General features: G+C 28.9%; 2 protein-coding genes across 6 annotated transcripts in view; both read right to left on the bottom strand.

Annotated features, from left to right (window-relative positions):
• Positions 1-192: 192 nt before the first annotated feature.
• Positions 193-1,281, bottom strand: LOC122500544. Its single transcript, XM_043609513.1, has 2 exons — positions 673-1,281; positions 193-571 (listed from the first exon to the last, which is right to left on the bottom strand). Exons 1-2 carry the CDS (start codon positions 1,050-1,052, stop codon positions 193-195), a joined length of 759 nt encoding a protein of 252 aa, XP_043465448.1. The 5' UTR covers positions 1,053-1,281.
• A 4,566-nt stretch (positions 1,282-5,847) lies between these two features.
• Positions 5,848-13,168, bottom strand: part of LOC122500550 — a 69,911-nt gene continuing 62,590 nt past the window's right edge. For 4 of the 5 annotated variants that reach the window (XM_043609521.1, XM_043609522.1, XM_043609524.1 and 1 more), the window contains 2 exons: positions 11,801-12,475; positions 5,848-7,317 (listed from right to left, as the gene is read on the bottom strand). In XM_043609521.1, coding sequence (XP_043465456.1) covers positions 7,003-7,317; positions 11,801-12,475 — 990 coding nt within the window. In that variant the 3' untranslated portion in view covers positions 5,848-7,002. Of the gene's footprint in view, positions 7,318-10,076; positions 12,476-13,168 lie in introns of all 5 variants that reach the window. The other variant, XR_006301491.1, reaches the window with a different exon arrangement.

Raw genomic sequence — 13,168 nt, 5'->3', positions numbered from 1 at the left:
CAGTAAAGAAACAGCGGTGTCAGTACATTCTACATTTTCATTTATTTTCAGTAAAAAATACGTAAAATAAACACAATTTCTTACTTTAAAAATTTTTTTTTTTTTTTTTTTTTGAAAAAAGAAGCTTAATTTATTAAAGTATGTAAATATTTAATACATTAAATATATTTAAAAACTAAAAATAATCTCAACTTACAAAAAAATACCAACATGATGATCGATACATTCCTTTAAGAATTTACATTCCTCCTGATAAATGCTTCCTTTCTCGCCAATATTATTTCTTATGTCCATAGTTTGTAAAAGACGTTTCAAAAAAATATCAAGATGGGTGCAAATTAATTGCATGAAAATCGTTATTATCGATTCAAATGATGAATATATGAAAACGAGAAAATAAGTTGTTACACACTCCGACATGTAAGTGATCCAAAATATTTCCTTCGAATTAATAGAATAAGGAAGCCATCTCTTTAAGGGTAACGTCATTTCTTGTCTATTTGTTAGAGGCCAGAATATGTAAACCGAAGTTGTAATAAATGTCGTCGAGAGCAATACGCGTACAATGAATCTAAAATAATAAATTTTTTTCATTTTTAGAAATTCTCTTAAATTTTTAGCAAAGTTCTGGAACTGTGGGGGTACCAAAAATTTATAAAGTAATTCACTAACCTTTCTCTATACTGAAATTTTTTATAAATAACAACTTCTTCATCATTACAAGGAAGGTAATGTTCTTGTAAAAATAAATTCACTAATGTAAGGACATCCTGTCGATGGATATTTAAATATGCTAGTTTTAACGTTATTAAAAAAGTACTTGTAAAAAAAATTATGTCCCTTATAATCGCTTCCGGTTTGTGTCTATTTTGATAGAGACTTATTAAAAAGCTTATTACAAAAAGAAAATTATTGCATAAAACAATAATACTGTAGAGTGTATAGAGTCTAATGGCCCAAACCGATGTTAAAAATGTCGGTCTCCACCCTCCAAAGTAAGACATGGTCTTCAAGGAGAATTCAGCAATCTTAACATTTTTTAATTTTTCCATCTTCCTTTACTTAATTTTATTCGGAATTCTCTAAATTCGAACATTTAAATTATAGACATTGACTAAATTTAAATTTAACCTTAAATCGAACCAAAAGTTAAATTCAAAGATAAATTTTAAGTGAAGGAATTAAAAGTTAAATTTTTAAAAAAGGGACTAAAAGAAAGAAAGGGATTGAAATTGATTTGTAGAAAGAAAGACTTAAAAGGAAGGTAAAATTTTATGTAGATTTTATTTGTTAACTTCTTTAGGTCTTGAAATGTACTAAAATCCAGCGATTGAAATAAACTCTCATATTGTTGAAAAGAGTCTTTTATAAAAGGGAATTTTTAATGTTCGAGTCTCGCGACTTATAGATGATAATGAAACATAATTCCCGGGAAGAAATGAATTTATAATGATTCTCGGTGTGTGCTATGAAGAGCGAAAATCATTTCTAATGGTTTACGGAGAAGAGTACATAAGTTAATTATCGTTTCCACATTAGTGAAATACAACTTATGTATTTTTAAAAGCATCTAGTATAGAGACAACTGAAGACAGTGGCAATTATTTTTAATGGTTTAAGACTAAAATGTATGGGTTTTTTTTTGTTTAGCTCTATTTCATAGTCAGTTCTTTAGGGTCCAGCATACAGTTCACTTTGTTTTATTAAAACCTTTTACCTGTTAACTAAGACTAAAACTCTTCAAACTTATCTTTAATTTAAATAATGTCTTAAGGTCTTAAATACTTCTGGATTTAAATCATGACTTCATGTTTTGAATACTTCTGGATTTAAATCATGTTTTAAGGATTTAAGTACTTCTGGATTTAAATCATGTTTTAAAGATTTAAGTACTTTTGGATTTAAGTACACACAAAAGAAATCAGCATCACTAATTAAAATTCATCATTATATCAAAAGTCTAATTTGTCAGAAACTAAAATCATGAATAGAGTAACGAGATCATCATCAGTAAAAACTGTAAGGCTAGTAAAAAAAAAATTATAAAAATAATAAATAAATAATTAAAGATGAACTAAATTCTGCAACGATTTTAAAAATAATTTACAGGGTTGCCATAATAATTTTGTTTTTCCCTGATTCTGTCTCACTCTAAAAATTATTACATTAATTGTTATTTTCATCATTTCAAATCAATAATTATTTTCTACAATTTTTGAATAAAATTCTTCGTTAAATCAATTATTTTTAATCATTTTTAAAAAAGTTCTTTTTAAGAATTTTCAAATCCATTTGTTTACAATTCAATTTTATGTGAAGTTTCAATTTTGCAGAAATATTTCAATTAAATATACGTTAGAAAATAAACATTTGAAATAATTTTAAAAAATTTCGATTAAGCTTTCTGAAGAAAATGAATTCTATTGAATTTATTTATTATTTATTTATTTTTTTTATTTTTTTATTTTTTTTTTTATTTATTTTTTATATGAAAAATTCAAATTTTCAAAGATTTTAATTTGAAACCTTTAAAGAATTCAATTATTTCTAAAAAAAAAAAATTGCAATTAGTAGTAAATTCTCGAAAATTCAATTATTATCTAAAACTTTAACTGAAATTAGTTTTTAAATCAAATTTATTAGAAAATTCTACGAGAATTAAATTATTTAAATACAAAACATAGATAATTTATTGAATATAATATTGAATGTTTCATAAAATTCAAATCTTATAGATACATAATTACATCAACAAATTTTTAAATAATTAAATTTATTATTTGTGAAAATAATTGAATTATTGAAAAGAATTTTATGCAAAATTTTAACACATTTTATTTTTTCAAAAAAAATTATGCAAATTCTAATTTAAATAATTCAATTCTTGTAAAATTTTTATTTTTTTTTTGAAAATTATTGAATCTTTGTGCAGAATTTTATGAAAATTTTGTTTTAATAATTGAATTGTTTTGTGAAATTTTATTAAAATAGTAGAATATTGAAAATCATTGAATTAAGAAAATTTTTTGAAAATAATTGACATGAATTTTATTAAAATTTTTGAAAATAATTGAATTTTCTACTTTTGAAAATAATTGACTTCTCATGATGAATACCTATTATTTATGAAAATAATTGAATTTTACAATGAATTTTATTAAAATTCCTGGAAATAATTGAATTTTCTCAAAGAATATTGATATTCATTTATAAAAATAATTGAAATTTTGACAATTTTTTTTTTATTTTTTGAAAATAATTGAATTTTTGGCGAAGAATTTTATTAATTTTGAAAATAATTGAATTCTTGTGATGAATATTGTTATTTATGAAAATAATTGAATCTTTATAAAAGATAATTAAAATTTTGACAATTTTTTTTTTATTTTTTGAAAATAACTTAATTTCTGAAAAGAATATATCTGACTTTTCCCTAACCAATTCTACCTTCCCTGACTTTTCCTGAATTCCCTGATTTTCCTGACCTATGGCAACCCTGAATTATAAAATACTTTTTTCCAATTCATCTCTTAAATAATTTAAATTTATAGCCAAATGTCTTAGTTTTCTTTTTTAAAAACGTTGCAGACTTTAGTTCTAAATAAATAATTGGACCCACTTCTGCATAATTTTACTTTATTTATATGTGTATCACGGTATCGCATTTTCGTTACATACAATTTCCTATTTACAATTAAAACTACATCGCTCATTTCTTTCTTTTTATGTACAAATTCATATGATTGTTGAACTGAATTTATAACAATTCCAACAATATGATGAAATGAAAAATATAATCTTTAAATCTAAAAGTGTCTGGAATATAAGAGGACGTCGTCGTCGCATTAAAAATGGAAAACCATTGCAAAGCTTTTTTTTATATTCTTTCACTCTCTCTCTCTCTCTCTCACCTGCTGCTTTTTTCAATATTTTTTTTAAGTCTTACAAGATAATATTAATGTATAAAAATAATAGCCTCCAGCAGGCAGCAAAATACACTGCAGGGGCACTAGAGTCCACCGACTGCATGAATTATAATATGTGAGCATTTTTTTTCTTTGTGTCGATTTACTTATGTAAAAAAAAAAATAATAATAATAATAAAGAAAAAAAGGAAGCAGGACGCAATTAATGAAAAACACCGGCGGCGGCACACGTCTTCTGCTTACATAGTTTGGTTTACACAGCGTTAAGATGAGAGGCACTAACGCAATAAGTATAATATCCTTCAGTTCCTATTAACTTATCTACGTTAATCACAAGATTCACAAGTTTGCAATTTTATCATTTTTTCACTAAAGCGCAAATTTTTCTTTTTCTTTTGCGTCAAACAAACAAAATAAAAAATTTCTTTTTCTTCAAAAGTTTAAATTAACAAAATTAACACATCAGAAAAGATTATTATACAAATATTTACACTTTTTCTTCTAGATTTTTCATTTTGCATAAACAGAATATGAATTCTCACTTAATCAAAATATAAATTAAATATTTTTAAATTACTTCCTTTTCTCATTTTTTTTAAATATATTATATTCTACATTTTTCGAAGAAAATTCGCGTGTTGATTTTTGATTGTTAATGTGATTTTTATTTCCTAACGGATAACAATTACGTTTTTAAAAAAAAGAGGAACAGAATAAATTCAAAATCTTTGATTCAACATTCAAAGAGAATCTCTAAGAAATCACAGTCACAATAAAAAGAATATTTTTGCAAAAAAATACAATATTTTAAATATGTGTCGCGCACTGAAGAAAGGTACTTAGCAAGAAATTTGAGGGTTATGTTTGCACTTAAAAGTTTCTGTTCAATTTAAAACTGAAATCAGATTTTTATTATATATTTAATTCAAAAGAAATTGGGTAAAAAGTGATTTAAATTCAGAGTTGATATTTTCTTTAAAAAAAAAAAATTATGAACATAACCTAAAATTTATTGCTTCTTCGGAGCGCGTTACAAATTTATTTATAAAATGAATTAACGTGCTTCTTTTGCGCATTAGGTGCGCAAAATACATAAAAATTCACTAATCAACATAATTTTTTAAAGAGAAAATAATATTCGATTGAGATTATATAAAATAAAATTCTAACTCGCCCGCATGATATGTCAAGTTCTTGAAAACATTGCCAGAAAATTTTTTCTTTCTTTCCTTCTTTCCTTCAATTTTCTCTTTCTTTACTTATTTCTTCTGTCTTTCTCTTTTCGTTCTTTCTTCTCTTTATTCTTTCTTCATTCATTATATTTTTTCCTTTTTTCTCTCTTTCTTCTTCCTTCATTCATTATATTTTTTCTTTTTTTCTCTCTTTCTTTCCTTCTAAGAAAAAAAGAAAAAAAATAGAAAGAAAGAATTCTTTCTTCTTTTTCTTCTTTCTTTTTTTTCTCTTTCTTTACAAAATTAAAAGCCCTAATATCTCATTAACAAAATAATTAAAATCAATTATTCACTTAATAGAGATTTTTTTTTCAACAATAACATAAAATTAAAAGCAAAGCATCGAAGAAATAACACACAACATTAAAAAAAAGTGTTTTTTTTAACTCATTTTAGAGAGAATTTTGGTTTTTTCAAATTTCTTTGTCGATCCTATATACTTTTATACAATAAAAATATATTAAAACAATAAAATCACAATATTTTTATACAGGTAATACAAGAAATGCTTCTTGGAATGCAATACTTGTAAATTTTCATAATATATGGAATGAATATTTTTCATATTTTTAAATTTCATAATCAGTTTTCAACTGATTTTTATTTTCATTTTCTTCACTCATAATTGAAATTTTTTTCTGTCAATTCTTTTTTTTTTATTCTGTCAATTAAAAAGTTAAATTTTCGATTTGTTTCGAAGAAAAATACCAAAGAAGCAATGTATTTTGAGGTTATGTTTGCATTCTTTTTAAATTCATTAGAAATTTAATTATTCAGAACTAAAATTAGTTTTTAATAATTTTAAATCTTATCAGGACTTAGATATCACTGACTTATTGAATTTATCCCTTTTTATTTTCATTTAGAAAAATACAAACATAACCTGAAAAATAGTCTTATTTGACAAATTTATCAAAGAGTGAAAATTGTCAGACAGATTTAAAAATTTCTTATAAAATCCGTAAGTAAAGAAAATATTGCCTCCTACGGTTTGTAATTCCATCCGCGTAACAAAATCGCTTTTATCGATTAGACACTGGTACGGTTTTTTTTTTCTTTAAGAGACTCATCGAATCATTGCAGAATGGAAAAAAATATTATTTATCTAAAAAGAAAATAACTTAGTAGTTAATTTAATTAATTAGAACGAAATCTTTAATCGTATTATATCCAAGTAATGCAAAGTTTGCCAAGCAAACTCATTCTTGAAAACTCGCCGAAAAATGATAATTATTAATTATTTTTCTTTTACCTATTTTATTATCAGATTTCGCCGTTTTCGAGTAAACAATTTCATTTCTTTTTTAAAAAGTAAATTTCATATTCGTTTGAATCGTTAATGACAGGTGAAAGTCGTGCGAGTTTTTAAAAAACGGGACTTTGACCTACCCTTAAGATTCACGAAACGTTGCTTTTAGAATAATAAACATTTATTGAAAATCGTCTCGAAATTTTGTCAAAAATTGTTTTGATCCGTAAAATAAAGTGCACCTGCGTATTTTTGTTAAAATTCGAGAAAAAAAGACTTTTAGAACGAAATCTACTTTACCGACTTTGGAATTTTTTTTCGAAGTTTAACAAAATAATAGCAAAGGCACATTATTTTGTACCTTCTCCAACTTTTGGCAAATTTTCAAGCTTTAAGTTCCTTCCATTTCCACGTAAATCGATCGAAAAAGAGCCTATCAACCTAAAACGTACCCTGAAACTTCTATTCGACGCTATTTTCGACTGTAATTTCTTGGTATTAATTTTTTAATTTATAATAAAGATTTTTTAATCGTTAAATTGTTTAAAACTCTCAACGATTGTGAACAACAACAACAAAAAAAAAAAACATTAATTCACACTTCACTTGAAATTGGATGACGTTCGAGTGAATCGCATTCGGCTAGAGCTTCACCACGTCGAGGTGGAAATTCGTCGGTCATGAGACTCTCGAGTGCAATAGCCGTTGAGTCGATACTATCGAAATAACGCGGTGTCCAAGGGGCGTTAGGACGAAATCTTCTCGTTGGCGATCCAATGATAAATTCCACTCGCGTAGAACCAGTTACCGATGATGTTTCCTGATTTAATGAATCCGGATATAAAGAAAATTCGCTACGATGAAAACTGCCGCTACTCGAACACCATGAATCTGGTGCATCGGAATAGGCCTGGAAAGAAAAGAAAAACAAAATATTTTCATAATTTCAAAAGAAATTTTCTTCAATTTGCGTACATTGAATTAAAAATTGATTTAGTCAAAGAAAAAAAAAAATTGTGAAAATTTATTTTTATTTCACACTCTAATTAAATCGTCAAAAAGGTTTTCTGGAAATATTTTTTATGAGATATCTTCCATATTCGGTAGCGAAATTTTTCAAGCTGACAATATAAAATCATTTTTTTATACAAGTATTTTAAAAATTTTAAATTTGTACATTTTGCTTTTGCATTTCTCACAATATTCTCTGATAAAGAAAAAATGACTGCAATATTCTGCAAATAATGAAAATTACAGTTAATTTTGAAGAATTTTCAAAACCTACAAGGCATATTTTATTTTCTAGGCTAAGCGAGAAAGTGTGAAATCATCGATCAAATTATTTTTTTTTACCGCAATAAAATTGTTTTCTTTTCAATTGAAATCTTTTTTTTACAGGTGGTCGTTGTATGTATTTTTTTTCGCCACTGCAACTAATATAAAATATTTCAGCAAATAAAATAGCAAATAAAATGTAAGATTGTACACACGAATTCAACATTGTCATGAAAGAAAAAACATTAATGTGCTTGTGTGTCAAATTTTAAATATAAAAAACTATTTTCACATATAATGCGACAAGTGTGTTTTTTAAAAATAAATTCTTTAACCCTTTCGTGCCTCTGGTTCATAAATGTACCATTTACAAAATTTAAAATCTCCGAGTAACTTTTAAGCGAATTCGAGCAATATTTAAAAATACAGCCGCCAAATTGGATCCACCATTTTAAATTTTGAAAATCCGACTTCAGATTCGTAATCAGCGACCCCAAAAACCCCCGAGTAATAAGTTTTATGCAATTTTGAGCAATTTTGAAAAAAATTGTCCGCCATACTGGATCCACCATTTTGAATTTTGAAAATCCGACTTCAGATTCGTAATCAGAAACCCCAGAGTAACACATTTTTAAAAAATCCACTTTCTAGGTTTCTCGTGGGCACGAAAGGATTAATACAACAAATTAAATCGAAAAGAATAAAAATTAAAAAAAAACAATTTGTATAAAAATGAACAAACATTATTTGCAGTGAAAAATTATGTGTGAGTTTTTGGTGTTGAAAAAATTGCAGAAAATAATAATATTGAATATTGCAATTATTCCCTATTATATTAGAAGAATGTTGCTTTTGAAAAGAAAAATAGTCCAATTAAAAAATTTCGATTTGACTTAAAATATAATTATCAACAAACTGTAACATTATAAAAATGGAAAAATAGCTCACAAAAAATATTTATAATCACAAAAAAATATAAATAGAAAAAATTTATATTTAAATAATCATAAAAATCGTCAAGCAAATTTCCAAAAGTTCAAGCAAAGAACAAAATTTTCCCAAAAACAAAAAATGGGATTTTCATATATATATACTAAAATAAAAGCAATCTTTTAGCAAATATTTGTACATAATAATCTTAAAATATTTGCACAATTAAAAAAAAAAGAAAAACAATACAAAGAAGGAAAAAAGGCAAGACGATATACAAAGGAATTCGCAAAAAAATAATTTTTGTGGAGTATTTTGTGAATAACTTAAGACTAAAGAAGAAAAAAGTGAATGTGATTTAGGGGTGAAGGGACCTTGTGTCAAGTGAGCTGAAAATAATTTTTGAAAAAGTTGTTTGAGAGAAAAAAAAGATATTTGAGAAATACTACAGAATTTACACCTATTTTCCAAATAATAAATATCAAAATAGTAAATAACATGCAAACTACTTGAATATTATTTGCAATTTTACAATAATTTCGTTATACATTTTCCTAGGTGTCTAAATATGCGCAAAATACCGGAAGCAAAATTATTCAAAAATTCGTTTGCATTTTCTTTTTAATCGAAAGAAACAAGTTTAGAATAAAACAAAATTGCGCATGACATATTTTAAATTAAATTTAGTGAATAGATGTTTTTTTAAATTAAATTTTTTAAATTTTTCTTTATAGAGATCTTTATAGAGATAAAAAGACAAAATCACTTTTTGATGTCAGTGGAAAAGTTAAAAATTTATTTAAAAAATTATTTTAAATTTACCGCGCTTTCATTGTCATGCGCAGTTTTGTTTAATAGCCTTTAAAGGTATTTCTACAATAGCCGCCAGTCATGATCGACGAATTACCAACTGGTGTTTAACATTTTAAGTTGGCAACAAGTTGCGCGCGCATCCACTGGCTCCTATTGTAGAAGTACCACAATAATCTTCAGTGACGATCTTTCTTCAGCCCAGAAACAAAGCAGAATTTGTTCCTTCTTTAAATTTGATAATTACCACAAAAAAAATGCTTAAAAGCAAAAAAAGACGTCACAGCAATAAAAAAAAGAGCAAAGCTTCAATTGCAATAAGAAAAAGTCTTCTTGATGACTTTTTATACAGCTCACTAGCTACTTTAGATGTTTTAAATTATATAATTTACAAACTAAATCCTTCGGAGAAGCATTTGAATATTCTTACCAGAATAATAGTTGTTCGACGATCACACGTGCATGCACATGCCAAAGGAATTTTTTATTTTTGGCGAAGAAAAAAGGTTTCAACTAGCATACAGTTCTACTGGTTTTCGAATAAAATAAATAATAAAACTACAAGGAGTGATGAGGCCACCGCAGGATCAAGCTCACCAATCCAAAAAAGAGAAGCATCAAAAAGCAAATGATAATAAAAGAAGCATAACTTACGAGAGACCGACGAAGAACGCGAGAAGGGGCCATTTTCATAATTTCTTGGCCATGATGGACTCTCGAACGCACACTCGCCTGCGCTCCAGTTTAGACTTTTTCGTAGTGGATCGTAGTCGTTTTTTTTACTTTTAGTTTAGAAAAAAAAAATTATTGAAACGTCCGTCTAATCTATTTTTTTCTTATTTGTGCAGTACAATTGTCATTTTTTTTGTCGATTATGAAATTACATTTCCAAGTTATTTTCTCCTCTCTTTCAATATTATCATAACGCCTACACAGTGTATAAAAAAAAACTAGCCTGGTGCAGTGAAGATTTCTCATTGACTTTTCTACAAATTTTTGTGCGTGTATTCAAAAAGAAAAAAAAAATTCACAAAATGGACTTTAACGACAAATTGAAAATTAGGCAAAATTATATATTTATGAAGAAGCATTAAATTAAATTTTAGATTTTTCTCTATTTGCACCAAGTCTAGAAAAAAAAGATGGTAACAAATTTACGTGTGCGTCGAGTCGAGTCAAAGTGAGAAGAAAAATGTCGAGCGTAGAATCACAATTCCTCCGTTCTAAAGGCACTGGTAACAAGAAGGGCAGTGGAGCGAGTAGTAACTAGTAGTAACGTAAAGCAGAGAAGAGACCTTAATCCAGAGATCGTATTTCCTAATAGCGGATTTCCTCATTTATTGACGAAAAAAAAATTCTAATTTGGTTCTATTATCACAAAATAATAATTCCCAAAGTTCTGCTTTAATATTCGACTGAAAATCAGACAATTGCATTTAAAAACTTTAAGGTAACGATGATTAATATTAATATTATCCATTAATTAATGGTTATTATTAACATTAGCCAATAATTACTGGTCAACATAAACATTAATAATTATTAGTTGATTCCTCTCGTTGTTCACAGTAATTTATCAAGAAAACGATTTTAGAAAAGAAATAAAGTGGACGAATTAGAGGTTAAGTGATCTATTAGTTGACCAGCGGACATTAGTTCGAATTGGCGCCACTTTCGACTCACTATCTCTACATAGATGAGAGTGAGACGAAACAAGGGGAATCACAAAATTCCTCAGGGAATCCCCTGCAAGAATACTTATTTTTGCAGGGGATTCCCTGGAAATTTTCAGTGTTGCCAACCCTCCATCACGAATGAAAAAGAATTTTACGTTTGCAATCCTTCTGCTTTGGCTTTAAATTATTTTCCTATCTTCGTCCAGAAGATAGAAAAAGAATTTAAAGCCAAAGCAGAAGGATTGCAAACGTAAAATTCTTTTTCATTCGTGGGGGTGAATAGAATATCTTGAAATACTTGTTGCTATAAAAGAGGGGTGGTAACACTGGAGTACCCACCAGGTGACGATAACGGTCATTCGTCACCCAGCCTGCAACATTTCCAGTCGAACACCAAACAGTTTTGGAGGAGTATTCTAACCCTTTTTGAAGAAATCCACTATCAGGAAAGAACGTAATTTAGAAATCTCGCTCTGCGAAAGGAAGAGTGTCAGTAGTGGTTGTGAGTTTTATTGGCTGACCCTGGATGGACAATTGTACGTTCAGCTTAAAAGTTAGAAGCGACTATTATATCCCTAAAGAGAAAGGACGATTGGTTTTTTTATTTATTTATGAATTTTTTGTTTGTATGTCGCACTAGGTCGAACCGTTGGAGAGAGGTGACTTCAGCAGCTGCCAAAAGGATAGCTTTGTTGACCGTACCTTGCCGGTGTCGTTATCAACTGTGGTTCGCGCCAAACTGTGAGATCGACGAGCAGGAGCTGATGGTCGACGTGGGGGAGTCACAGGAGATGAACTCCCGAGATGATTCGACTCCAATGAGTCCCTTGTCCTTGAAAGAATTGACGTCTTGCTCAATGAATCTTTATTGGAATTATTACGTGGCAATGATTTATTGAGAGAATCTTTGCCAGTTTCCTTTGCGGATCCATTAGTTCTTTCGGTTGTTTTTGATAGACTCTTGTTGAGGGATTCGCGACTATTGTCACGCGTTTTGGAGATGGGTTTTCCCGTCATACTGTCACGACTAGAGTCCCTCGTCGCTCGTGTGATGGTAAGTGATTTTAATGATTCTCTACTGTCGTTTCTAGCGTGTGTTGTTGTTGTTGGTGGTTTTGGTGCATTCGCTTTGGCGACACCAAGTAAAGGAATTCGACTAGGTCGCCTACGTGGCGATGGCTTTACTTCGACGGCTTGATGATGATCGCGAGAAGATTCTGTACTACTTCCAGGCTCAGGACAGTTCTGCTCGCATCTTGGCAACTCTGATTCTGTTTCGGTATTTGAATCACCTTCCGTGGACGGACGCTGTTGAAAACGCTCCAGAACTCGTACTCTGGCTCGCGTTCCCTCCAATTCGATGTTTCGTTCCGCCAGCTAAAAAAGAGATTTTATTAAAATTGTGTAAGGGGAAGTAATTCGTTTCTTATTAGTGTAAGGAAAGTACGACAATGGACAAAATATAATTATTGATTTATGTGGATAATTTAAATTCTGAAAATATTGTTGTTTGGGGCGAAACTTTATCTTGTGCCGCGCCTGACTTGGCGACTAGCCAATCAGCGCCCCAGCGTCCCCACTACCAGGTCCCGCGCTCCCCACTCTGGCGTTAGGCTATATAAACAGGTGCGCGACAAAATTCTAGCAGTCCAAAGCGGACAGGCGAAGGTGGAAGTTCTTCGCGGAAAGTGGATGTGGATTCGACGGAGGCACCAAAGCCAACTACGTGCAAAAACTATGAAGACAGGGATAAGAGGATCGACTATGGTCATTCGCAACGCTTAAGAAAAGACGTGTGTCAACGTTTTGGGTAAAATTCGCAAAGAAGTTAATTTAAACGTCAGCCACATAAAGGTTGTCGAAGCAAGAGCTACTCAGAAGAAAGACCTATTGATCAAAATCAGTCAGTGGAGTCGCTCAAGGAAAGACGTATGCCGACGTTTTGGGTAAAATTCGCAAAGAAGTTAATCCAGACGTCAGTCACACAAAGGTTGTCAAAGCAAGAGCTACTCAAAAGGGAGGCCTTTTGATCAAAATCGAAGACGACTTTGAAAAGATGGCTTTCACTGC

Source organism: Leptopilina heterotoma, unplaced genomic scaffold (genome assembly GCF_015476425.1).
Source record: "Leptopilina heterotoma isolate Lh14 unplaced genomic scaffold, ASM1547642v1 Lhet_188, whole genome shotgun sequence".
Lineage (NCBI taxonomy): Eukaryota > Metazoa > Arthropoda > Insecta > Hymenoptera > Figitidae > Leptopilina > Leptopilina heterotoma.
Note: the sequence above shows the minus strand (reverse complement) of the source record. Positions and strands in the feature narration are given on the sequence as shown.